Source organism: Phyllobates terribilis, unplaced genomic scaffold (assembly GCF_046119375.1).
Source record: "Phyllobates terribilis strain yellow unplaced genomic scaffold, ASM4611937v1 Scaffold_2__4_contigs__length_985480577, whole genome shotgun sequence".
Classification (NCBI taxonomy): Eukaryota; Metazoa; Chordata; class Amphibia; order Anura; family Dendrobatidae; genus Phyllobates; species Phyllobates terribilis.
Window position 1 is genome coordinate 813697830 of NW_027362762.1, and position 27959 is coordinate 813725788.

Below are 27959 nucleotides of genomic sequence, written 5' to 3' on the forward strand. Positions count from 1 at the left end.
AAAATAACATGTTTGGGCACATGACAAAGCTTGGATGATTTGCATTTGCGGAGCTGATGGGGAGCCAAAAAAGCAGAAACACCCACAAGTGACCCCAATTCGCAAACTAAACTCCATAAGGAATTAATTTCGGGGTGTGGTGAGCATTTTTAACCCACACACTGCATCACAGAATTTTATTAGGCTTTGAAAACAAAAAGTTTTTGATTTTTCCGCTAAAATGTTACTTTAGCCTCAAAGTTTAAATTAACACAAGGGTAATAGGAGAAAATAGCCAATTTGTTATGCAATTTTTACCAATATGGTAATATCCCATATGTACATTACTGTTTGAGCACACAACAGATCAGATGGGAAGGAGCGCTATTTGGCTTTTTAGAATGCAGATTATGTTTGGATAGATAGTAGGCGCCATTAGCTAAGACCCTGGGATGCCAGATAAAGGAGTTATCTGGTCTAAATTCTGCTGCAAATCCTGATGTGTTGGCAGGAAAAACATAGTGTAAAAAAAATGGGCTTGTGGACTTTTCCACACTCATTTGTATGTGTGAAATCTGCATCAAAAACGAGGCAGGAATTGACCTGCAAGGAAAAAATAAGCAAGGTGTGCATCAGATTTCAGGAATCTCATTCACTTTGCTGGTGCTAGGAAATCCTTCCTTTTTGTGACAAAACTGGGCTTAAGAAAAGCGTCAAAAAAGCAACGTGTGCACAGAACCTAAAGGGGTAAAAATTCCACCATAACCTTTTTCTTGTGGACTACATTTGCGGTATGAGTTTATGCAATTTCATTGGTAGAAATTACAGTAAAAGAAATGTAAATTTTAGTAAAACATTTAATTAAAAAATAAAAGCTTGGCTACCGCCCGTGATCAGTGACCGTACGGGAGCACTAGTGGTATGTGTGCACAGAGATTTTGAGGTGGACAAAACCCATGAGCTATTCAAACAAAAATCCCTTCCGGAGTGGCTGGTCTTGGGCAGTTGTTGGGCGTTTTAGGTTTCATGAAGCGTTTTTTGCAGCCTTCTGATTGGACAGGACCTCGTTCACCATCAGGAAATGCTTCTAAGTTGTGACACGGACTCTCTTTCTTTTCCTGTCAGGTGTTTTTCAAAGCCTAAAAAGTAAAAAAAAAAAACACTCACAAGACTGAAGATATGGACAGCAAAGTGATTTTCCAATAGAAATGAATGGGAGAAGGCTTTCTATCTGTCCTTTGAGCTGTTATTCAGGCGTCCTTAGGAGCGGACTCGTTACCTGTGCACACACCCTTAGGCCACGTTCAGTATTTTACATCAGTTTTTTACCTCAGTACTTGTAAGCCAAAACCAGGAGTGGAGCAATCAGAGGAAAAGTATAATAGAAACACATCACCACTTCTATATTTATCACCCACTCCTGGTTTTGGCTTATATTGAGGAAAAAACTCATTAAATACTGAATGTGTGAATGTGGCCTTATAATCAAGGGTGGACATATCTTTGGTGCAACCTGTGCTGTCACACAGGGGCCCATTTTCGCTTGTGCATTACAATGAGGTAATGAGGTATTGGCTGCAGAGGGCCCATATACTTCTCCTGCACAGGGGTCTCTTCTGTGTCTGCCAGTGCTTATAGTACCCAGTCATCCCTCCCCAGTGCACTCAGTGAGCCCCCCAGAGCTGCCCCTCACTATGCAATGTAGTAAGGCTTAGGGGGCTTCCCTGAACCTCCTTTCCCGGACATGGAGGGTGGAGGCTGTGCCACACTAACACTAATAACAAGGTAAATGTATGGGGTGAGCTTCTCCATTTTCAACGTCTCACACTTGCCCGCGTATGGCAGCCTACTGGTGAGAAGGTACATACTATACTATTACTAGCTATCGTGTACAATAAAGTTAAGCAAAAAAAAAAAGCAGCAGTGCGCGCTCCCGTGGGGGGATGACGTGGCTGAGTGAGTGAGGCGCGGACATGGAGGCGGTGGCGCTGGTGGCGGTGACTGTGCTGCTGGGGGGAATAGTCGTGTTCCTGGCATTATGGGGCAGAAAGGCAAAAGAGGGCGGCGAGCTGGAGCCCGGCGGTGAGTAGCCCTGTGTGTGGCGGCACTAGTCACAGGTTACAGCCCCTGCGACCTGCACACTGCTCTCCTAGGTTGCCCGTACCGGTGTGTACATAGGTACCTGCCATCACCTCTGCTGCATAACGGTGATCTCCGAGCTGTCACTCTCCAGCAGCTTTACAACTACAACTCCCAGCATGCCCTGCCAGACAAAGCTGCCTGGTTCTGCAGAGTTGTTGCAATGTGGCTTATTCCCATGACATCACCAAGAAATGCTGTGACTATGTCTAAGCTCTGCACTGCAAGCGGCACAGGCATGGACAGAGCGGTCTGGACCCGGGCACAGGCAGAGCGGTATGCACCTGGGCACGGCGACATCCAGTGACGTCCTATGGCAGTGACCAGTGTTTGCCGTGGTGCATCACGGACAACTAACCATCATCTTATATCCAAGTGTCCCAAGTCCTCCACAGCCAGCTGCGTGCACACGATGCGTTTTTCATGCGTTTCCGCTGCGGCACTTCCGCAGCGGAAACCCATCAAAAACGCATGGTAATCCGCACCCCATGGTCCCCAATGGCATTCCGCAATGTCAATGCACATACTGAGGATTTTTCCGCAGCGTTTCTGCAGCGCTCATAAATCCGCAGCATGTTCATTAATTTTGCAGAAGCGCCGCCATTGACTTGCATTGAGACGCATAGAATCCGTGTCTGTACATTTGTACTCACGGATTATATGCGTTTCAATGTGCGGATGGTACCCAGTTCTGGAGGAGAGGAGACTCTCATCCAGACCTGGATACCATTGTACCTGTAAAAAAAAGAATAAAATAATAAATAAAGTTTATATTCACCTGTCCGGCGGCTTCTCTCTGCTTGCCGGCAGAGCTTCTCCTTCCAGGACCTGAGATGACGTCGCGGTCATGTGACCGCAGGCTGTCTCGCGAGATGCCGGCAAGCCAGGAAGGAGCGCAACAGCTCACGCGGCGGGGCATCGGAGGTAAGTATAGCTTTATTTTTTTATTTTTACGGTCACACTGTATAAATCCATGCCGTTTGCATGGATTTATACAGTGTGACCTAGTTGTCAAGCACTTTCCAAGTGATGCTATCGCCTGGAAAGTGCTCGTCAGTCCGCATGCGGAAACACATGCGTCAGTCCGCATGCGGAAACACATGCGTTAACGCATGTGAATCCGCATGTATTCTGCAGGAAAAACGCCTGCACAATCTGCATGCGTTTTTTCTGCCAGGGAGATGCAGAAATGCTGCAGAAATTTTCTGCTTCATTTCTGCATCGTGGGCACATAGCCAAAGAGTTAGGCTATGTGCCCACGTAGCAGATTTGATGCAGAGCGTTTTTGCCTCTCTGGCAGAAAAAAACGCATGCAGATTTACATGCATTTTTTCTGCCAGAGAGAAGCGTTTTTTCAGCGTTTTCGCATGCATTTTTTCAAGCAGTTTTCCAAGCGATTTTGAGCATCACTTGGAAAAGTGCTTGAGAAGTTGGTAACACAATATAAATCCATGCAATCGGCATGGATTTATAATGTGTGAACAACTGATGCTTTAAATGCAGCATCTATAGTAAAAAAAAAGAGAATTAAAACGTTAAAAATAAAAAAAAAACCTGTATACTCACCTCTCCGGTCTCCTCTAGTCTGCTCCCGGCGGCGTCCACTCTCCTCGGCGTCCCACAGTGTACTGTCAGGACCTGCGGTGACGTTATTTAGTCAGCGGTCGCGTGACCATCAGGTGACTAAATGACGTCACCGCAGGTCCTGATAGTACACCGCGGGACGCCAAGCAGAGAGGACGTGGCCGGGAGCAGACCGGGGGCCACCGGAGAGGTGAATATACAGGTTTTGTTTATTTTTAACTTTTTTATTTCTTTTTTTCACCACGTGGTAGCTGGGATGAAGAGGAGTTGTAGTCTCCTCTTCATCCCGGGTACCACACGCACCACGATTACGCTGCAAATTCGCGGCAATTGAATTTAATTGAAACGCAGCAAATCCACATATACCTGCGGGTTTTCTGCGTTTCAATGTTCCTCACTGGCCGCAAATTTGCGGCGTACATGCGGTAGAAATGGTCATGCTACGTTTTGCAACTCAATGCGAATTCGGCGCGCAAATTAGCGCATCATGTGCACAGCACATCCGAATTCACATTGCTTTGCATGGCAGACTGTTTTACAAGCGTTTTCGCGGCCGTAAAAACGCTACGTGGGCACTTAACTCTTTCAGTGGTTGTGTGCACAACCCGATCAGGTGAGCACAATAGTGCATATTCTTTACCAAATCATTTACCCAGATTAGACCCTATTGCACTTTTTGTCCCTTCCAGGTTTTTCCTTTTATCTTATCTGGCCCTCTGTCACTTTTCATTGTTCTGCCTCTGTGATGGAGAAAAACCAAGTTGAATAAATAGTGGAGATGTGAACGAAGCCTTGGGGTCAGCATACTGTCTGTGCCAGTTCCAGATGTGTCAAATGCCATATAGCTTGAATGCCCGTCCACGATGCAGATGAGTACACCAGTTTGCACATGGATGCAGCAACGTCTGCTGAAGCAATTGGCTGGTGAACTCTCTCACTTTACTTTAGTTGCATGAAAAGTTCTGCTGTTAAAAGAAAGTGTGAACCCAGTCTTATGATAACTAATCATTATTAAAAATGTTTATTTCTTTCTGAAAAACACATTGCATTATGTTGAATATGTTTACAATTTTCACTATTCTACATTTTAGCTGAGAAAGCAAATGGTGAAGCATTTCTAGAAAAGCAGTCTGCAAAGAAACAGAAACTACGGAAGCCACGCAAAGAGAAAACACAGAGCCACAACTTCTCTCACCCACTCCTGGCAGCGGCTCTCAAGGTATCCTGATAAATAATTAAAAATAATTATCTACTTTATTTCTCCTTATGTAGGTGGAAGTCTCATTTTACTCGCGCTATAAATACATGCATGTGGTAACAGATGAGGAGAAGATACGTTAAACACTGGGTTTTTTATTTCTTCTAACCTCTGTTTAAGGCATCCACTTGTATTTACAAGTCAATACCTTATATTAATTCCAGAAAAGTTCCCCTTCTCTTCATATAAGTGAATTCAATAAGTTTGGAGGCGTTTTCCTATCTCCATAAAGTGATGGCATATCTCTAGGATATGGCATTAATTTGTGATCATTGGAGATCGAACTTTTGGGGCACCCACTAATTCTGAACATGAAAGGAGCGTGGTGTAGTGCCGCAGCCCCTTTATAAGGTTTCCCTGCACAGTGGTTTTCCTGGCCATCTAACTGTTGGCTGCGGGCTGTACTGCAGGCCTTGTAGAGCAGTTTATTAGGAGAGGGGCATTACATGAAACCTCCATCTCATTTAAAGGGAATCTGTCAGCAGGTTTTCGCTATGTAATCTAAAGGCAGCATGAGGTAGAGGTTAAAACACAGATTTCAGTGATGCCTCTATTTTCAAGCTCTGAGGATTTGTTTGCTTACAATGATTGATTGTTTAGCGTCAGTAGTTTCATTGCTGTGACTAGCTGGTCACTGAGCCCTGGTCCCACACGCCCCCTCCTGTGATAATCACCTCACTATCTATGGACATTGTACGTACAGAAACTGGTGTGGGCGGGGTTAGCTTTCTCAGCTTTGCTTCATTGCTAAATTTAAAAGCTCTGATTGTGTGAGAACGGCTGCACCCAGTAATCTAAGTGATACATCGTTGGATTCAGCTTCTCTTTGCCTACATCAGGCTGCTCTCAGATGTGGTAGCAAAAACCTGCTGACAGATTCCCTTTTAAGATCAGAAACTGTTCTATAGCTCAGACTCTCACAGATCATTAATTCTAGTGATATACCTTGGCTTTACTAGATGGATTAGGCCTAGATTATCAACAGTTTCTCTAGAAAAAAAAGTGAGTTCTTGTTCCACTTAGAAAAATTAAAGCTGAACTATTTTCTATTGCAGTTATTGAAAATTTTAGCTTTAAAGAGGATGTCTGCTAGTTTTATATTAATGTTTGTTCAGGATAGGTCATTAATAGAAGAACGTTTGGGGTCTGACTCTAAGAACTGTTATTAGTTATGGCTTAAACGATGTACAGAGCAGAATGCCACAGCTCCGTACACAGTTTTGTTGCTGCCGCCGGGTGCTGCAGATCGGCCTTTTCACTCTCTAATAAGCTGATCTGCAACTCCTGGCGGTTTCCACTAAATATTGTAAGGAGCTATGGTGTTCTGGGTGTACAATACAATATTTACATTCAGCCTTCACCGGAGCTGATAACGCTGCCCTCATCATTGTCCCCTGCTTGCATTCGATCAACCCCATCAGGGGACCATGATGAGAGTAGTAGTCTGCTCCCGCAATGTCAACTGTAAAAATAAGAATAACATTTAAAAAAAAAAAAAAATCCATATACTCGCCTGAGGAGCCGGGGAGAGTGACTCCTGCAGCGAGCAGGCCCCTGAGCTGTGCTGAGCTCAATGAGTGACAGGATACCGCTTGCTGAGAGCAGCTCCAGGGCCCCCTCGCTGCAGGAGTCATTCTCCCCGGCTCCTCTGCGTGAGCGGTCGCATGGATTACAGCTGGGGACACTTAGGACAGGTGAGTATAAGGATTTTACTTATTTTATTCTTATTTTTACAGGTGGCGACACCGGGAGCAGACTACTACTCTCATCATTGTCCCTGCTGGTGCTGGTTCAGCACCCGGCACTTGGGGATATATATTACAAAAAGATCAGGGACATTTAAAAAAAAAAACAAAAACAAAACTGAGCTCAGAAAATGTATCCTTCATTAACTTGGCTAAGTGGTGTCCAAGAAACTGAGAGCAAGGATGAGCTCTCATCAGCACACTATTACAGACAAAAAAAAAAAACCATCAACCTTTGTGTAAACATTTCTATGGCCCAGGACACAACATAGAGTATGAAAGTTGTAATATTAAAAGGCAACTTCAAATCACAAAAACAGCGAAAGGTCTATGAACAAAACTTTCACACCACTTATCTAAGCTAATGAAGGATTTATTCTCTGAGCTCTTCTTCTTTTTTTTTTTTTAAATGTCCATTTATGTCATGTCTCTGCTCTTTTTGTGTATATACCATCTTTTTCGGATTATAAGACACACTTTTTTTCCTCCAAATTTGGGAGGAAAATGGGGGTGCGTTTTATAATCCGAAGTGAGCTTATCGGGGGGGGGGGCAGTGGAGCGGGGTCGCCTTTTCCAATGATTTTCCTACAGTGGGCACTGGGAATTGCCGGATGCGGCACATGTGCAGATTGAGATCTCGGGAGACGACATCTTGTCTCCCGAGATCTCAGTCTACACATTTTCCCAAAGCCCAATGCAGGGAAATCATTGGGAAAGGCGACTCTGCTCACAGACGCCGACATCTTATGAAAGCCTAGGTTCCGCAGCATCACCCCACTTCTGTCGCTTCCAGCCTCCTGGAGCATCGACCCTGCCTCCTGTGACCCCCGCTCCACCACCACCCCCCCTCCCTTAAGCTACTGTTAAAACGGACTATTAGACGTACCACCATTTTTTTCCTATTTTCCATCCCAAAATTTGGGGTGCGTCTTCTAGTCCGCATAATACGGTATTTGTGTTTTCAGATGCGTTGTTATACCATGCCTGATGAACAGACCCAAGTAGTCTCGAAAGCTTGCTTTGTAACATTACTTATTTTATTTTTGTTAGCCATTAAAAGGTACCATAACTACAAGATTATTATTTTGTTTCTCCCACTGAGAACAATCAATCTTTATGCATGCTGTTAGTAATGACTGAAGCATTCTTTCTTGATTGTTTCCGCCAGGCTCACAGTGGGAACATAACCTGTTTGGATTTTAGCAGTAATGGTAAATATTTAGCTTCATGTTCGGACGACAGAACTGTCAGGATATGGAGCACTAAGGACTTCCTTGAGCGGGAGCACAACTGTATGAGAGCTAATGTGGAGTTTGACCATGCTACACATGTCCGTTTCAGTCCAGACTGCAGGTAAAATGTAATTTTAAGTCTTAATTCTACTATTTAATTTCCAGTGATTTTTATCAGATTTGCTATGGAACTACTAAATGATGAAACCCTTAAGTTATTTATTTTATTCACTTTGGGCTTGACTGTATTGGTCCGAGTGCAATCTGACAAAACATCGGATCTTACTCGGACCAATATTATGCTGTGGGGCCTTTCTTTTTTTTTTTTTCCTCCAAGTCTATTCGAGGTAAAAAGTCGCTGCATGCTCCAGTTTAATCTATTGCATTCAGCCATGCAAGTCAATGCATTTGTGGAAGCCATTGAACTAGACTCAGATGACTTCTGAGTGCAGCCTGATTTCCATGGACTGAGAGAGAAAAAAAAATGTCTCCTTTCTATCTTGTAGAATCTGAGCAGCGTAATTGATTCAATTTTCTTGGGAAACAAAAAATACGCTTGTCTATACCTATCCTTATATAGCGCCATTAATTCCACAGCGCTTTACAGACATTTTCATCACTGGGGCTCACAATCTACATTCCCTATCAGTATGTCTTTGGAGTTTGGGAGTAAACCACAGAAAACATAGAAAACTCCTTGCAGATGTTGTCCATGTGCACACAATGTCTTTTTCAGGCTCTTTCCGCCTTAAAAAGCACTTTAACAATGCTAAAAATAATTAACATATGCACTACAATCTCAAAACAATGTTCTTTGCTTTTGAGCTTCTTATAACCGCTTCAGACGCCGAAAGCCGTGAAGCCGCTAAATAAGAAGTGACCAGACCATTCTTCTTAGTCTTGAAGTCACTCAGTAGTTTACATATACAGTAAAAAAGCCACTGGCGGCAAAGCTGCTGCAAAACCAATCAAAAACATGCCAACAAATACACTTGAGGAAAGACTTCCAACAGCATCTTCTGCTTCAAAAACTCAGCTGATGTCTAAAAGACGTTGTGGGCACATACCGTATACATCACAGGTAGAAAGTTTTTTCTGACATGTAGATTTAGTAACTGACTATCTTTACTGATGTGTGGACTCGGACTAAGGCTGTGTGCCAACAATGAATTTTTGGTGAGTTTTTGACACAGCGTATTTTCTCTGCTTAAAAAACGCTTCATCTTTCAGTTCAAACAAAGTGGATGGGATTTATAGAAATCTCATGCCCGCTGTGCTTTTTTTTTTTTTTTTTTTTTTCTTAAATCCATTTACACTGACCTGCAATGCATGTTTCAAATTCACAACATGTCAGTTTCTCTTCCAGGTACACTTAGTTTATGGTCAGATTTTTCCCATAGATTTGCATTAGATGCGGAAAATCTGCAGGTAAAAAACACATGCTTCTTTAGTGCATTTCCAGTGTGGAAATGCAATAAAGATGCATGTATTCCACACATGACTATATCAGTAAAATTTTGGTAAAAGCTAATCAAAGGATTCTTCCAAGCTCATGCAATAGTAATTCTGGTGGCAAGGAACATGTGAGATTAGTTTCTGGGTATGTTTTGGGATATCAGTTCTAGGTCTTTTCGAGTAACTCCTCCCAAGGAGATCGGGTAAGAGAGACATGGGTGGTTGTATAAGGTAACATAAGCAAAAGCATTATACACTGGGGAAGGACCACTAGATATATAATAGCGAAACCTTACTCCCATAACCCTAAAAAAGGGCAGGGATCCTGGAAAAATACATACCAGCCTCTGGGGTATTAAATACCATCTCATGAAGAGTTAATACATATGTTATGAAATCTGGGTATAAATAGAAGGTTTAACTATGGACTATTTCCTGACAATCTCTGAAGGATAAGGATTCACGGAGACCCTCCTCCCAGTGGAGCATACGGGAAGTTTATTTAAAGGAGAAACAAATGGTTTATAGAGAGTAGATTTCCAGGTTCATTAAGACACATTTGCTGAAATACCTTTTTTTTTTCTTCCATTCATGGCATGACTTCCTTGGAATGTTTTTGGTTTAAAAAAAATCTGATATTCTTTGGACTCAATCAAATAGAAGTATAGAGATCTAAATAGTAAATCAATTTTTTCTGGGCTAATCTATAGACAAAATCCATAATATGTAGCAGGCCCATATTCTTCCATCATAGATACTCCCCCACCTCCCAACCAGGAGGAAAGTCTGGGTTTTTGATTATAAAACCCAGTGGGGGATCAGAAATCTGCCAGCGAATGGGAGTAACAATACAGTAACAATACTGCAGGCCCAGAAGAAGGGCTGGACCACAAGACCATTTTAAAATTAAAATCAGGCGCACCTTAAGACTTCACAGAAACCCAGCATGGCATTTAGTGCATAGTACAAATTGAACTCAGTTGGGCCTATTGAGCTGCGTGATATTTCACTAGTTTCTGTGCTCCCAAACTACTTTAGGGCTTCGGGGGAAAGTATTTTGCACTGCCAAACAAATTTAAAGATGGAGACTGTAATGACAAAGGAACTGGGATGGGGAGAGTCCATAAAAGATTTAAGATTCGAGGCAAGAGAATGATTGTAGGTCTTCAAGCAGTTGTTTAAAGACAGAAGGATAACTGATTTTATAAGATAAATCTATACAAGGATAAAGCAAACCCCCAGGTATGAAAGAAATCAAAATTAAGCTGTGTATGTGGCTCTCTCTTTCAAATACAAGTCAAGCAATACTTTTACATAGCCAGTCACTCCCTCCATTACTGAGAAATCCGCATTTAAAATGATATGCAAATGAGGCTAAAGAACTGTTTGTAGATTAGAAGCCTCGGCCACTCCAGCTCTGTTCCCTTCTCAGCACCACCGCTTTCTGCTTGACAGATGGCCTCTATGCTGTGTGAGGGGCAGAGGGGCAGTCAGTCAAGCAGCAGGAGGAGGCGGGGAACAGAGCTGGAGTGGTAGTGGCTTTAGATCTACAAATAACTCTTCAGTCTCATTTGCATATAAATTCAAACACTGATTTAGTCAGTAAAGGTACTGTCACACTTAGCGACGCTACAGCGATCCCGACAACGATACGACCTGGCTGGGATCTTTGCTGCTTCACTATGTGGTCGCTGGTGTGATGTAAAACAGTCAGATCTTCCCAACGACGCAGCAACGATACGGCGACCCGTAGAGACCTGTATAATGATGTCGGCGGTCATTGGGACCCTGTCACATAGCAGCTACTCTGACGATTCAGACCTCGATGAGGGACAACTTCTCAGTTCTGAGTTGCCAACGAGGTAGTTGGTAAAGTGTCAAACACACCGATGCATGCTACCCAGCGGGACCTCAGCGATCAAAAAATGGTCCAGGCCATTTCGACACGACCAGCGATCTCACAGCAGGGGCCTGGTCGCTGCTACGTGTGACTCAGCAGCGATCTCGCTAGCGATCTCGCTTAGTGTGACGGGGGCTTTACTGAGGAATGAGCTGGTCATGTAAATGTATTGCTGGACTTGTCTTTGAAAGAACTTATTTGCACATATAAACTATTTACAAGGTTAGATCCTGCAGACATGTTTTTTTTTTAGAGCAGATTCTTCTCCAAAAGCGTTGGGTGAAATGATTTTTAACCTTCTTAAAATTAATCATTCTTCGCAGCACGTCATCCTTTGTAAACCATACTTGTGCTGCTGAGAACAATGGCAGCCTATGCGCATAGGAAATCTGCCGGTGTAAAGTAGCTATTAAACGACTATTGATTAGCAAACATTTAGCTGAATGTTGAGTGGTGTAAACCCACCCCTAGAGTATTAAACTGGCAAGTAGCGGTAATCTGCTCCTCCTCTCAACACTGCGAACACATCTTAGCAGAGATGAGACCTTTCCTTTAGGCTTTTTATTAGTTGTCATCTGTCGTCAAGAAGTTGAAAATTCTGTCGATTTATTTTTCATATTAGTTTTCAACTTGTCCAACCCTTTTTCTCACCTGATGGGGTTAGTTTTATCTGTAAGACTTGTTCATTGCATAATGAAAAGTTCAGTTCGGTAGTTGCCATACAGTGGGGAAAATAAGTATTTGATTCACTGCCGATTTTGCAAGTTTTCCCACTTACAAAGAATGGAGAGGGCTGTCATTTTTATCAGGTACACTTCACCTGTGAGAGACAGAATCTAAAAATAAAAACCAGAAAATCACATTGTATAATTTTGAAATAATTAAATTACATTTATTTTTCCAACTGTATACATTCCTCATGAGTCGCCATCTACCATTTTTACATGTCTATAATGGCTCACCTCTGATAGCTCTGTTACAACAAATGTTTTAATAATAGTTTCCTGTTCTAAAATAATAAACATATAATGTACACAGATGATTGGATCATTGTTGTAAAGCATTTTGATACGTTACAACACAGGCCATGCTAAATGATTCTCCCTTCCTTTTTAAGAGCCTTTATTGTGTTCTTAGCAAATGGAGATACAATCCGAGTGTTTAAAATGACCAAGAAAAACGATGCATTTGGCTTCTCTGCTGCTCCTGAAGACTTTCCAAAACGTCATAAAGCCCCCGTCATTAATATTGGAATAGCAGAAACAGGTGAGTTGTAAAGGAAGTATAAGCTTGTAGCCATAGCAACTAAGAAATGATTAATTGTCGTAATGTGTATTAGTCATATGTAATGACAATATGTGGGAAAAACAATAGAACATTTTTACTTCTGACCACGGTGAGAGATTATCATGGTGACTACCAGAACAACAACACTGACTGAGAGAAATAAAGACACTTGTTTATCTAGTAGTGCTAACCCTAAATTCTCTGAAATGCAACTTTAAAGAGGGCCGGTCACCGGCTCAAAAGAAATTAATTAACCCCTTTCTGACATATGTGGTAATAGTACATCTTTGTGCCCTGGGCCTATTGGGTCAGGGACGTACTATTACGCATAATATGATCGCGCCCGCACACAAGTGGGGCGATCGCCACCGGGTGTCAGCTGATAGTACCGGGTGTCAGCTGTGACAATGTGCAAGGAGAGGTTCCGTACCGCTCCCTGCACATTAACCCCCAAAATGCTGTGATCTAAGTCGATCGCAGCATTCCAGAAGCTAGGGGAGGTAAGCGCAATTCCAGCAGAGCATTGTAAGAAATTCATTGATGGTTACTGGAAGCGGTTGTTCGCAGTTATTTTGGCTAAAGGTTGTGCAACCAAGTATTAGGCTGAGGGTGCCAATACTTTTGTCCGGCCTTTTTTTGGAGTTTTGTGTGAAATGATCAATGATTTGATTTTTGCTTCATTCTCTTTTGTGTTTTTTCCTTGCAAGCAAATTAAATGAAGATAATAATACCAAAGAATTTGTGATTGCAATCATTTTCAGGAAGAAACTGAGTATTATCTGACAGAATTGCAGGGGTGCCAATACTTTTGGCCAGCACTGTAGCTCACAGAATAAAACGATACTAAAAAAATTTTTTTTCTATAAAATACTCTTTATTGTGTAAAAGCACCAAAACATAAAATAACAATATAAATGTGGTACCGCTGTAAACGTACTGACCTGAAGAATAAAGCTGCCTTATCAATTTTACGACACGCAGAACGGCATAAAAATGAAAAAAACAAAAATTTCCTGAAATGTTGGTTTTTGTTTCTCCCAAAAATCGGAATAGAAAGCGATCAAAAAATGTCAGGTGCCCGAAAATGGTATCAATAAAAACATCAACTTCTTGACGTCAAAAACAAAGCCGTCACATGACTGTCGGCCGAAATATGGAAATATTATAGCTCTCAAAATAGTCTTTGCAAAAAAAAAAAAAGTTTTTTAAGTGTGTTCCAGCTGTCAGTCATAAAAACCCGATATCAATCTGGTATCGCTGTAATCGCACCGACCAGAAGAATAAAGTCCCCTAATCACTTATACCGCATGAGGAACGGCGTAAAAAAATAAACGCTAGGGTTGTTAGGGTTAGGTGTGTCTTGGGGTTGAGATTTCTTCAAAAGTAAAGAAAAAAAAAATGACGACGATATAGCGACTATTGTTGAGCGCAAGTGCACCGAGTATACATGCTCGAGTCTCCGCCACATATGTTTTGCAGCTGTTATACAGCCGAAAAAAAACTCTCACTTGTGGGAGTTTCCACTGTTTAGGCACATCAGGAGCTCCCCAAACGCAACATGGCGTCCGCTAATTATTCAAGCAAATTTTACATTCAAAAAGTCAAATGGCGCTCCTTCCCTTCCGAACCCTGCCATGCGCCCAGACAGTGGTATTCCCCCACATATGGGGTATCGGCTTACTCAGGAGAAATTGCGCAACAAATTGCATGGTGCAATTTCTCCTTTTACCCTTTTAAAAATGCAAAATTGGAGGCTGAAAAACATTTTTGCTGGAAAAATGTAAAAATTTTATTTTTACGGCTCAATGTTAGAAACTTCTGTGAAGTACCTGGGGGTTCAAGGTGCTCACCACACATCTAGATAAGTTCCCTGAGGGGTCTAGTTTCCAAAATGGTGTCACTTGTGGGGGGTTTCCACTGTTTAGACACATCAGGGGCTCTCTAAACGCAACATGGCGTCCGCTAATTATTTAAGCAAATTTTACATTCAGAAAGTCAAATGACGCTCCTTCCCTCCCGAGCCCTGCCGTGTGCCCAAACAGTGGTTTTACTCCACATATGGGGTATTGGTGTGCTCAGTGGCGAAAATAACAAAATTGGGGACTAAAGTAACATTTTTGTGAAAAAAGTTAAACGTTCAGTTCCAAAATTGTGCTGATGTAAAGTAGACATGTGGGAAATGTTATTTATTAACTCTTTTGTGTGACATATCTCTCTGATTCAAGGGCATGAAAATTCAAATTTTGAAAATAGCGAAATTTTCAAAATTCTTACCAAATTTCCCATCTTTTCACAAATAAACTCCAGTCATATCGAAGAAATGTTACCACTATCATTAAGTACAATATGTCACGAAAAAACAATCTCAGAATCAGGGGGATCCGTTGAAGCTTTCCAGAGTTCTTACCTCATAAAGTGACTGGTCAGAATTGTAAACATTGGCTTGGTCATTAACTTGCAAACCACCCTCGCGGGTAAAGGGGTTAAATACCTTGTAAAAATCCTTGCTCTCCACTCTTTCTTTTTGCACTGCATTGCTCCATTGCGGAGATATTGACATTTTTTGCTTTTGGAGCACAGTATGTGAAATTTCTGCTTGTAGACCAACCGGGCGTTTCTTCAGTCTTCCCGGGTGGGGCGTTTCTGCTTCACTCACTTGTTTCATCTATTGCATTATTTCTGTGTCTTGTTGTTTGTAAATATGTGACTCTTCATATTTTGTGTTATACTACGCCTGATTAAGAGACCTGAATAGTCTTGAAAGCTTTGCAATTTACCATCTTTTCAGTTAGACATTAAAAGGTATCAATCACTGAGGACTCTCAAATCTTAATATTTTTCTATCTACTGGCTAACACTATACAAAGAGATATATATACAGTGCCTACAAGTAGTATTCAACCCCCTGCAGATTTAGCTGGTTTGATAAGATGCAAATAAGTTAGAGCCTTCAAACTGCAAACGAGAGTAGGTTTTATGAACAGAAGCATAAATCTTACAAACCAAAAAGTTATGTTGCTCAGTTGAATTTTATTACATTTTAAACATAAAAGTGTGGGTCAATTATTATACAACCCCTATGTTTAATATTTTGTGGAATAACCCTTGTTTGCAATTACAGCTAATAATCGTCTTTTATAAGACCTGATCAGGCCGGCACAGGTCTGTGGAGTTATCTTGGCCCACTCCTCCATGCAGATCTTCTCCAAGTTATCTAGGTTCTTTGGGTGTCTCATGTGGACTTTATTCTTGAGCTCCTTCCACAAGTTTTCAATTGGGTTAAGGTCAGGAGACTGACTAGGCCACTCCAACACCTTGACTTTTTCCCTATTGAACCAGGCCTTGGTTTTCTTGGCTGTGTGCTTTGGGTCGTTGTCTTGTTGGAAGATGAAATTACGACCCATCTTAAGATCCTTGATGGAGGAGCGGAGGTTCTTGGCCAAAATCTCCAGGTAGGTCGTGCTATCCATCTTCCCATGGATGCGGACCAGATGGCCAGGCCCCTTGGCAGAGAAACAGCCCCACAGCATGATGCTGCCACCACCATGCTTGACTGTAGGGATGGTATTCTTGGGGTCGTATGCAGTGCCATCCAGTCTCCAAACGTCACGTGTGTGGTTGGCACCAAAGATCTCGATCTTGGTCTCATCAGACCATAGAACCTTGAACCAGTCTGTCTCAGAGTCCTCCAAGTGATCATGAGCAAACTGTAGACGAGCCTTGACATGACGCTTTGAAAGTAAAGGTACCTTACGGGCTCGTCTGGAACGGAGACCATTGCGGTGGAGTACGTTACTTATGGTATTGACTGAAACCAATGTCCCCACTGCCATGAGATCTTCCCGGAGCTCCTTCCTTGTTGTCCTTGGGTTAGCCTTGACTCTTCGGACAAGCCTGGCCTCGGCACGGGAGGACACTTTCAAAGGCTGTCCTGGCCGTGGAAGGCTAACAGTAGTTCCATAAGCCTTCCACTTACGGATGATGCTCCCAACAGTGGAGACAGGTAGGCCCAACTCCTTGGAAAGGTTTTTGTACCCCTTGCCAGCCTTGTGACCCTCCACGATCTTGTCTCTGATGGCCTTGGAATGCTCCTTTGTCTTTCCCATGTTGACCATGTCTGAGTGCTGTTCACAAGTTTGGGGAGGGTCTTAAATAGTCAGAAAAGGCTGGCAAAAGAGATCTTTAATCCACACATGTGAAGCTCATTATTCTTGGTGCCTGAACTACTTCTTAATACTTTAGGGGGACCAAACAGAATTCTTGTGGTTTGAGGGGTTGAATAATAAATGACACTCTGAATTAACTTTTTACGTTTAAAAAAAAAAAAAAAAAATTTGCTGCAGTGCATTTCCCACTTCCAGGCTGATCTACAGTACAAATGTCACAATGCCAAGTTAATTCCGCATGTGTCAACCAGCTAAATCTGCAGGGGGTTGAATACTACTTGTAGGCACTGTATATCTATCTATCTATCTATCTATCTATCTATCTATATATATATATATTATTTTATTTTTTTCCTAGGCTAAGGGAATATTTTTGTGGGAAACATTAAAATGTTTGTTTTTTCCTTCTACATTTCTTTAATTCCTGTGAAGCACTTAAAGAATTACTATAGTTCTTGAATGTTGTTTTGAACACTGAGGGGTGCAGATTTTAAAATGGAGTCACTTTGGATATTTTCTGTCACATAGGCCCCTCAAAGTCACCTCAATAGTGATGAGCGAGTATGTTTTGTTAACCCTTTCGCCGAGTATGCTCAGCCGAACACTGAGTATTTATAGCTGCTCGGTGATATGTTTGAATCACTCCCGTGTAGATGATTTGCGACTTTTTGACAGCTTTGATACAGGTGAGGAATGTCTGCTTCTTACACATTCCTCACATGTATTAAAGCTGTCAAACCGTCGCAAATCATCTACACGGGAGTGATTCAAACCTGTCACTGAGCAGCTATAAATACTCGGAGCTCGGCCGAGCATACTCAGCGAAAGGGTTAACAAAACATACTCGCTCATCACTACACCTCAATCGTGATGTGGTCCCTAAAAAAAAAAAAAAAAAAAGATATAAAAATAATTTTTGTAAGTTTGATAGAAAAATTAGAAATCGCTGATTAACATTTAACCCTTCTAACCTCCTAACAAAACAAAAAAATTCTGTTTCAGAAATTGTGCTGAAACTAAACTGATTTAAGGGCATAAAAATTAAGTTTGAAAATCACATTTTTGTCAAAATTCCGATATTTTCACAAACGCAAAATATGTTGACCTAAATTTACCACTAACATAAAGTACAATGTCACGAAAAAACTGTCTCAGAATCAGTCCATGGGATACAGCTTTCCAGAGTTTTTACCAATCATTTAAATACACCTTCACACCTGCTTATTTTCCCACAATCTCCACCCCGCCCCACCCCACCTCTTCTTTGAAGCAGTGAAACCATCGCATTCTGAAGTTCTCTATGGGGTGTAAAATAAAAGTTTACAATGTATATGATATTCCTGTCATCAATATGAAAAAAATATAATTCATCATTTAAACTGTCAGGTGAATAATGTAAAAATAAAAGCAAAGAAAAACTTAACAAAACCATATCTGGTATTGCTGTAATTGTGCTTACCAAGAGAATAAATGTTGAGTTATTCATGTCGCTTTGTGAATGGTGTAAATTGAAAATGCAAAAATTAATTTAGTTATTTGAACCCCAAAATACAACTCTTCCTGCAAAAGAACAAGCAATTGCACAGCTATAACTTTCTAAATGTGAAAACCACAGAAAATAAATTCTCCTAATATAGGCTTTGTAATGAAGAGGGCTAAGTTCTCTGTTTAATGAAGTGTTTTTTTATTTTATAAATATTTATATTCATGGCCTATCCTAAAGATTTTTGGGGGGCTGACACCTACTTATCAGTTGACAGAAGGGGCTAAGGGGGAGGTTGGGGGCGCTGATTTTCATTGTTTATCAGTCACCGCTCCATACTTTTTGCCTTTGCTGTGGCTAGTCATGCAGGTAATTCTTTTTCATTTTACAGCTGTAGTACCAGGCACAGCCACTACAGAATGCATGGAGCTGTTACTGATAAACAGTGATGCAAACACTGAATCCAATCCCATCAGCTGATTGGATGGAGTACTAGGAGCCAAACCCCCTAAGGGTAGCTTATCAATATCGGTACTCTGCTAAACCATTTACAGTAAAAGGAAAAAAACTGGAGCACAACCATTTTTATGTTCTGTGACCAGTTTGTTTTTTTAGGACCTTTCTGATTCTAGATTATCTCTTTGCAGGGAAGTTTGTTATGACTGCATCAAGTGACACCAGCATTTTGATTTGGAATCGGAAAGGTGACGTCCTGGCAACTATTAATACTAATCAAGTTGCAAATGCCTATGCTGCTGTGTCACCTTGTGGGAGGTAACAATTATTTTTTAATTCCACTTCTCAAATGTCTGTTATACAGTGAGTACGGCAAATATTCAGACCCCTTTACATTTTTCACTCTTTGTTTCATTGCAGCCATTTGGTAAATTCTAAAAAGTTCATTTTTTCTCATTAAAGTACACTGTGCACCCCATCTTGACTGAAAAAACCCCAGAAATGTAGAAATTTTTGCAAATTTATTAAAAAAGAAAAACTGAAATATCACATGGTCATAAGTATTCAGACCCTTTGCTCAGACACTCATATTTAAGTCACATGCTGTCCATTTCCTTGTGATCCTCCTTGAGATGGTTCTACTCCTTCATTGGAGTCCAGCTATGTTTAATTAAACTGATAGGACTTGATTTGGAAAGGCACACACCTGTCTATATAAGACCTCACAGCTCACAGTGCATGTCAGACCAAATGAGAATCATGAGCTCAAAGGAACTGCCCAAGGAGCTCAGAGACAGAATTGTGGCAAGGAACAGATCTGGCCAAGGTTACAAAAGAATTTATGCATTACTCAAGGTTCCTAAGAGCACATTGGCCTCCATAATCCTTAAATGGAAGAAGTATGGGACCACCAGAAGTCTTCCTAGACCTGGCCGTCCAGCCAAACTGAGCAATCGTGGGAGAAGAGCCTTCGTGAGAGAGGTAAAGAAGAACCCCAAAATCACTGTGGCTGAGCTCCAGAGATGCAGTAGGGAGATGGGAGAAAGTTCCACAAAGTCAACTATCACTGCAGCCCTCCACCAGTCGGGCCTTTATGGCAGAGTGGCCTGACGGAAGCCTCTCCTCAGTGCAAGACATATGAAAGCCTGCATAGAGTTTGCTCAAAAACACATGAAGGACTCCCAGACTATGAGAAATAAGATTCTCTGGTCTGATGAGACAAAGATAGGACTTTTTGGAGATAATTCTAAGCTGTATGTGTGGAGAAAACCAGGCACTGCTCATCACCTGCTCAATACAATCCCAACAGTGAAACATGGTGGGAGCATCATGCTATGGGGGTGTTTTTCAGCTGTAGGGACAGAACGACTGGTTGCAATTGAAGGAAACATGAATGTGGCCAAGCACAGAGATATCCTGGATGAAAACCTCTTCCAGAGTGTTCTGGACCTCAGACTGGCCAAAGGTTCAATGACAATGACCCTAAGCACACAGCTAAAATAACAAAGGAGTGGCTTCAGAACAACTCTGTGACCATTCTTGACTGGCCCAGCCAGAGCCCTGACCTAAACCCAATTGAGCATCTCTGGAGAGACCTGAAAATGGCTGTCCACCAACGTTCACTATCCAACCTGATGGAACTGGAGAGGATCTGCAAGGAAGAATGGCAGAGGATCCCCAAATCCAGGTGTGAAAAACTTGTTGCATCATTCCCAAGAAGACTCATAGCTGTACCAGCTCAAAATGGTGCTTCTACTCAATACTGAGCAAAGGGTCTGAATACTTATGACCATGTGATATTTCAGTTTTTCTCTTTTAATAAATTTGCAAAAATTTCTACATTTCTGTTTTTTTCAGTCAAGATGGGGTGCAGAGTGTACTTTAATGAGAAAAAAAATGAACTTTTTAGAATTTACCAAATGGCTGCAATGAAACAAAGAGTGAAAAATGTAAAGGGGTCTGAATACTTTCTGTACCCACAGTATATTTTGTTGACAGGCTAAGTTTTAAGGTTCAATATTGGTGATTTTTATTTTAATTTTTTGTCATTCTCACTAGTCTCACTTTTCACTAGTCAAGTCATTATCTCAGTCAGGATTATAAAGAAGGGTAAGGCCAATATATAGAAAACACAGGATTCACCATCCCGTTTTCTGCACAGATCACAGAACATGCAATATTTCCCTATAGAATTAATTAACATCTGTAATTTACTGATTTGTGACTGTTGTAAAGCAGTTCTGAGTGCTGTGAACGGCAGCTCAGAATAGATGTCTGTCCCTGGAATCACAAGCAGAAAATATTATAAATCTACCATCAGAAAATAAAAACATTTTAGAAAATAAATGTATTTGTCTTGTTTTTGTTAGCAAAAAATAAAGGTTCTTTATAAAGAACAGTTGCACCTTAACTTATATTTAGTTTAACCTTGAAGCCCTCCTGACAAGCGGACAGATTTCCGTCACCCAGAATATTTCATTCCTAAAGAACAATGTCCATCCTCCTGTTCTAGATAGAAGCACAATCCTCAGGTTATCTGTGGGGAATGAAGAGAGAGAGTTTTGAAGAATTCTCCAGTTTTTTTAATATGCCTTTTAAAATAGCAACATAATACCTCAATTATCAGAGAAATTTGTTCTGTTGGGTCTGGGTGTAGCAGATGCCAATTGCCAGTCAAGTCAAAAGCATTATTTTGTATTGTTTTCTTTGTGAGTTAAAGAATCATTGAAGTTTCCACCTATGTTTGTTTCTCCTAGGTTTGTAGGAAGTTGTGGTTTCACTTCAGATGTGAAGGTCTGGGAGATCTGCTTTGGTAAATCTGGAGAGTTCCGTGAAGTCTCTCGTGCGTTTGAGCTGACCGGCCACTCGGCTGGTGTTTGTGGATTTGCTTTCTCCAATGATTCCAGCAGGTGAGTATTACATGTATGGGAATGCGTTGATACCAAATATGTGTATGTGGGTTTTTTTTTTGTTTTATTTTGAATGGGGCAAAAGGGGGGTGATTTAAACTTTTTATATATTTTTATTTTTTTAATATTATTAAAAACTTTTTTTTTTTTTTTTTGCTTGCTTCAATAGTCTCCATGGAAGACTAGAAGCAGCAGTTGCCTGATCGGCTCTGCTACACACAGGCGATGAGCAGATGTCCTGTGTGTAGCAGATTTGCTCACTTGCTATGAGCGTCGACCATTGGGCTGCGCTCATTGCAATCTGGATATGAGAAGCACAGGGGTCTACTGCAGATCCCGGGTTGTCATGCCAACCCATCGGTGACCCGTGATCATGTGACTGGGTCACTGATGGCCAGGGTAAGTGACGTGCGTCCGGCGCTGCTATTAGTTAACAGCCGCAGGTGGATCGCGATTCCACACGTGGCTGTTGCAGGCACATGTCCGCTGTATATATCAGCTGACATGTGCCTGGTTTAGCGCGGGCTCAGCGCCGCTAAACAGGGTGTTGTGACGTGGTGTTTACTATTACTTACCACGTTATAAAGAGGTTAATATATCTTGAAGCAAGACTAGTTGTTCTTGAGTTCTGTGCAGGTATTTTTTTTTAATCTGATAACTTTTAATTGACATTTTCCCAAAAAATCATGTTACAGAAATCAAAATTCAGAACAAAACAACTCCACCCCCCCCCCCCAACATCCATTTATTGTTGTGGAGAAGACCTAAATATTCATTAGTCTAACTTAGCAGTAGATCAAAACAAATACAAGTAGTTCTCTATAGCAATATCAGAGAGATTGCAAACCATAAACCGTAATGGGTCCCATTGGAGACATATCTAGACAGGCCAGCCATATGAAAACATATCTTGTTCTATATGATTAAATATGCCTATATAGAGAACCACCAAACAGCTATCCACTCCTTCTGAACGCACGTAATAATATCCTTGATTAGGCCTATCTAATCAAGGTGCCCAAATTTCCTCCAATTTTTGACACGTTTTTCTTTTTTGGTATACTGTGCAGGTATTTCTAACACACTTGCACACCCTGATGACTATAACTGTAAATCATTGTTTGTCTTGCCTAAAGGCACCATGACATCAAATTACATCAGGGTGATTGCATGGGCACAGCTTCTCTTGCTCAACAAAGCAGCTTTAATCCCAGAGAGAAAACGCTGCCCCATTAGGCTCTGTTCACATACCAATATGTGAACACATGCTATATGTGACCAGGCTGCTCCTGGTACATATACTTTTTCTATACATGCATGGTTTGTTTTTCTTCTTGGCACACGTTGCAGCCTCCAATTGAAAAACAAAGCCCGGGAATACTCTCTACATATATATCTGCAACAAAGAGAACCAAAAATGTGTACTGAGGTTTAGATGCCTCATTGGCTGTGATTTCCCACGCTCAGAAGCAAGGTACAATGTTCCCTAGACCCATACTTCTGTGTCTGCTTTTAATAAACCAGGATATGTTCTTCATAAGGGTACTGGGTGATTTTTTTTTTCTTGTTTTCCAAGCACCAATTTTGTTATCAACTAATTTCTTCTTACTTAAAGATGTGTCTTCAACTTTTTTTTCCGCTAATTATGTATATAATGTAATGAAAGCATATTAAAATACTTAACGATCGCCATCTTCCCCATTTTCCAGCACCGCTCTTACCCTCTTCTGAACCATGTGACTGCTTTCCAGCTTTGTTGGCTCACACAGCATCGACTGTGTGGATACTACTTTTCCAATGTAAGGCTATGAAGCTCAGAATAAGACTCCATAGACTTACATTGAGAAAGAGACATCCGGTACACACACAAAACCACTGTCTGAGCCGGCCAGTCTGATCTCCGCTCAGATGGTGCTGAAGAGGGCCAGATCGGCACTGGAAATCACAGAAGACTGTGATAGGTAAATATTTTAATACACTTCCACTACATCACATACATGATAATGAGAGATTAGAAAACAACATATTTGGTGAGGCTTCTTTTAAATATGAGAACTGGCAGCCTGTATGCAGAGACCCTCCTCTAGTGTGTATGAGGGGGTCTCCTAATCATCATCATGAATAATAGATGATGTGTAGAAAAAATAGACCTCTTTAGATGTTCCTGCAGCATCCCCTTCTCACTCATTGTGTCTTCTCTATGTAATCTAATCCTTCAGTGAGGAGCGCTGACAATTCTCAGGCCTTAAATATTTTTCATGTTTTTCAGTGAGTGCAGAGTTTCTGAACAGTTACAGGCAACGCTAAAGAAAGGTTTAGGCTATGTGCCCACGATACAGAAATGGTCAGGATTTTTTCCTGAGCGTTTCAGCATCTCCCTGGCAGAAAAAACGCATGCGGATTGTACATGCGGATTGTACATGCGTTTTTTCCTGCCAGGGACAAGCGGATGTGACTCGTTCTTAACATGCATTTCCACATGCGGGTTGACAAGCGCTTTCCAAGCGATTTTAGCATCACTTGGAAAGTGCTTGTCAACTTGGTCACACTATATAAATCCATGCAAACGGCATGGGTTTATATAGTGTGACCGTAAAGAATGGTAAAAACGAAAAAAATAAATCTATACTTACCTTCCGATGGCCCCGACAGTCTTGGTTCTCTCCGTCCTGGCTTGCCGGCAGCTTGCGGTACACTGAAGGACCTGCCGTCAAGTGAAGACAAGAAGACCGGGGGCCATCAGAAGGTAAATATCATATTTATTTTTTATTTTATTCTTTTTTTTTTTTTACAGGTTCTATGGAACCCAGGTCCGGAGGAGAGTCTCCTCTTCTCCAGACCCGGGTACCATCCGCACATTGAAACGCATGGATTCCCCGCATGTACAGATGCCGGGATGCGTAATCCAAGCGTTCCAATGCAAGTCAATGGCGGCGAAAACGCAGCGCTTCCACAAAATAATTGGTAGTACTGCGTTTTTTTCTGCAATGATAATCCGCAGCGGAAATTTCCGAAGCATGTGCACAGCACATGAGGATTATCATTGGGGAACATGGCAGACCTTCTACCATGCGTTTTTTAAGCATTTCTGCAGCGTTTTTGCTGCTGTGGAAACGCTTAAAAAATGCATCATGGGCACACAGTCTTACAGGGGACAGAAACATTCCCTATTGATTTGTAGAGGGGAAATGTTAATATGTACAGTACAGACCAAAAGTTTGGACACACCTTCTCATTTAAAAGATTTTTCTGTATTTTCATGACTATGAAAATTGTACATTCACACTGAAGGCATCAAAACTATGAATTAACACATGTGGAATTATATACTTAACAAAAAAGTGTGAAACAACTGAAAATATGTCTTATATTCTAGGTTCTTCAAAGTAGCCACCTTTTGCTTTGATGACTGCTTTGCACACTCTTGGCATTCTCTTGATGAGCTTCAAGAGGTAGTCACCGGAAATGGTCTTCCAACAATCTTGAAGGAGTTCCCAGAGAGGCTTAGCACTTGTTGGCCCTTTTGCCTTCACTCTGCGGTCCAGCTCACCCCAAACCATCTCGATTGGGTTCTGGTTTGGTGGCTGTGGAGGCCAGGTCATCTGGCGTAGCACCCCATCACTCTCCTTCTTGGTCAAATAGCCTTTACACAGCCTGGAGGTGTGTTTGGGGTCATTGTTCTGTTGAAAAATAAATGATGGTCCAACTAAACGCAAACTGGATGGAATAGCATGCCGCTGCAAGATGCTGTGGTAGCCATGCTGGTTCAGTATGTCTTCAATTTTGAATAAATCCCCAACTGTGTCGCCAGCAAAGCACCCCCACATCATCACACCTCCTCCTCCATGCTTCACGGTGGGAACCAGGCATGTAGAGTCCATCCGTTCACCTTTTCTGCGTCGCACAAAGACAAGGTGGTTGGAACCAAAGATCTCAAATTTGGACTCATCAGACCAAAGCACAGATTTCCACTGGTCTAATGTCCATTCCTTGTGTTCTTTAGCCCAAACAAGTCTCTTCTGCTTGTTGCCTGTCCTTAGCAGTGGTTTCCTAGCAGCTATTTTACCATGAAGGCCTGCTGCACAAAGTCTCCTCTTAACAGTTGTTGTAGAGATATGTCTGCTGCTAGAACTCTGTGTGACATTGACCTGGTCTCTAATCTGAGCTGCTGTTAACCTGCGATTTCTGAGGCTGGTGACTCGGATAAACTTATCCTCAGAAGCAGAGGTGACTCTTGGTCTTCCTTTCCTGGGGCGCTCCTCATGTGAGCCAGTTTCTTTGTAGCGCTTGATGGTTTTTGCAACTGCACTTGGGGACACTTTCAAAGTTTTCCCAATTTTTCGCACTGACTGACCTTCATTTCTTAAAGTAATGATGGCCACTCGTTTTTCTTTACTTAGCTGCTTTTTTCTTGCCATAATACAAATTCTAACAGTCTATTCAGTAGGACTATCAGCTGTGTATCCACCTGACTTCTGCACAACACAACTGATGGTCCCAGCCCCATTTATAGGGCAAGAAATCCCACTTATTAAACCTGACAGGGCACACCTGTGAAGTGAAGACCATTTCCGGTGACTACCTCTTGAAGCTCATCAAGACAATACCAAGAGTGTGCAAAGCAGTCATCAAAGCAAAAGGTGGCTACTTTGAAGAACCTAGAATATAAGACATATTTTCAGTTGTTTCACACTTTTTTGTTAAGTATATAATTCCACATGTGGTAATTCATAGTTTTGATGCCTTCAGTGTGAATGTACAATTTTCATAGTTATGAAAATACAGAAAAATCTTTAAATGAGAAGGTGTGTCCAAACTTTTGGTCTGTACTGTAAAGATATCTGAACTATGTTCAATGCTATATAGTTTAATGCCGCTTCATTGAGGTATATCAAGATGCTTTGATGGTGAGGAGGTTGGCTGTATTTTGTACCACTGATGTGATTGGGGTATCCGTCAATCTTGGGAGTTAAATTGTCCAGTTCCGTGCTTAAATGTGATTACAGCACACTTGTCCCCTTGTACATGTGATCATTATGCAGACAAAAAAAGAAACAAAACACATTTTGGTAACATGTATTATAAATCTATACACCTAATTTATGTCATGAAAAGCCAAATTGCAATGTGTGAAAATGACACATTGTCCATGAAAAAATAAAAGACCATAAAATTGTGCAGGAGCCTGCGCCACCCCCGTAGGTGAGGTCACTGGTCTCTGCACACCAGGTATTCTGTTAGTGCACGTTGTCAGTGCGCTCTGTTGCCGACTCTTTACTACTGATTTGAGCTGGTGAGAGAGCTGCTGTCATTCTGCACATCGTGCAGGGACTAGCTCTGCCCCTGAAACACACGTCATTGATAATGCTTCGTTTCAGGGACGGGGCAGGAGCTGCAGCAGTGACTGCAGCCTGTGCCCCCTGATGACATTTCGTTTGGGTATCCCAGCATGCACTGGGATTTTCAAACACATGGTCATCATAAAGGAAGTGGAATAAAAATAAAAAAACGCAGTTAGTGTGTAGTTAGGGAAGGATAGGGAGTTCTTAATTTAAGTATATTGGAAAATCTCATGTACAGCACCATGGAATCAGTGGTGCTATATAAATATATAATAATAATATTTTAGATTATGGCATCAAATAGATTGGGATTTAGGATGAAAATTAAGTTGAATTTCGGATCACCCCTTTAAGGCCAAAAGTTATATTCTGAAAAATTTAACATTATTTGTGGTAAACAAATGCTTGAGGAAAAATAAAATCTTTGTATGAGAGGCATTGTAGCTATTTGTATTATTTTTAATAAGAATTCTTAATATCTTTTTTATAGGATGGCATCTGTTTCTAAAGACGGGACATGGAAGCTCTGGAAAACAGATGTTGAATATAAGAAGCAACAAGACCCTTACTTGCTGTTTACCGGAAAATGGGCCGGCAAGGAGCCTTGTCGTATAGCGTTTTCTCCTGACGGTCGGGTCGTTGCTATAGCCAGCGTTTGTGACATCACAGTGTACAATGCTCAAACGGGAGAAGTAGAGGAAGAATTCAAGTCCGTACATGGAGATGTCATCTCAGACCTTGCATTTGATATTAACAACAGATTTTTGGTCTCTACTGGAGATCGTGTAATACGTGTCTTTCATAATTCAGCTGGATACAGAGCTGCTATTGCTGACATGAAGGACATGCTTAAGAAATCCACTACCAAGGGCACAAAGGACAGACTAGAGCAACAAATAAAGGATGCCCAGCGAGCACTAGATGCTTTGTACAAACAGAAGAATTAAGACTGTTTTTACGATTGTTTTGATACTAAAACGATTATACTTTCTAAAATTAAAATATTTCTGTGGAAATCTTACAA

The 27959-nt window shown here is 41.4% G+C and overlaps 1 protein-coding gene across 1 annotated transcript; it reads left to right on the plus strand.

The window, feature by feature from the left end:
- The first annotated feature begins 1891 nt into the window (after positions 1 to 1891).
- Positions 1892 to 27959, plus strand: TBL2 (transducin beta like 2). The gene is made up of 7 exons (XM_073670751.1): positions 1892 to 2061; positions 4794 to 4921; positions 7874 to 8058; positions 12410 to 12558; positions 18876 to 19002; positions 21441 to 21593; positions 27426 to 27959. The coding sequence occupies exons 1-7, from the start codon at positions 1953 to 1955 to the stop codon at positions 27880 to 27882; spliced, it is 1308 nt and encodes a 435-aa protein (XP_073526852.1). The 5' UTR covers positions 1892 to 1952; the 3' UTR covers positions 27883 to 27959.

What these genes read in the sequence shown, in the direction of transcription:
- TBL2 (XM_073670751.1), top strand. Translation starts at nt 1,953, where the DNA reads ATGGAGGCGGTGGCGCTGGTGGCGGTGACTGTGCTGCTGGGGGGAATA. An exon ending in CGTTTCAGTCCAGACTGCAG is followed by an intron (nt 8,059 to 12,409) that starts GTAAAATGTAAT and finishes TTCCTTTTTAAG; the next exon opens with AGCCTTTATTGTGTTCTTAG. An exon ending in GCTGTGTCACCTTGTGGGAG is followed by an intron (nt 19,003 to 21,440) that starts GTAACAATTATT and finishes TGTTTCTCCTAG; the next exon opens with GTTTGTAGGAAGTTGTGGTT.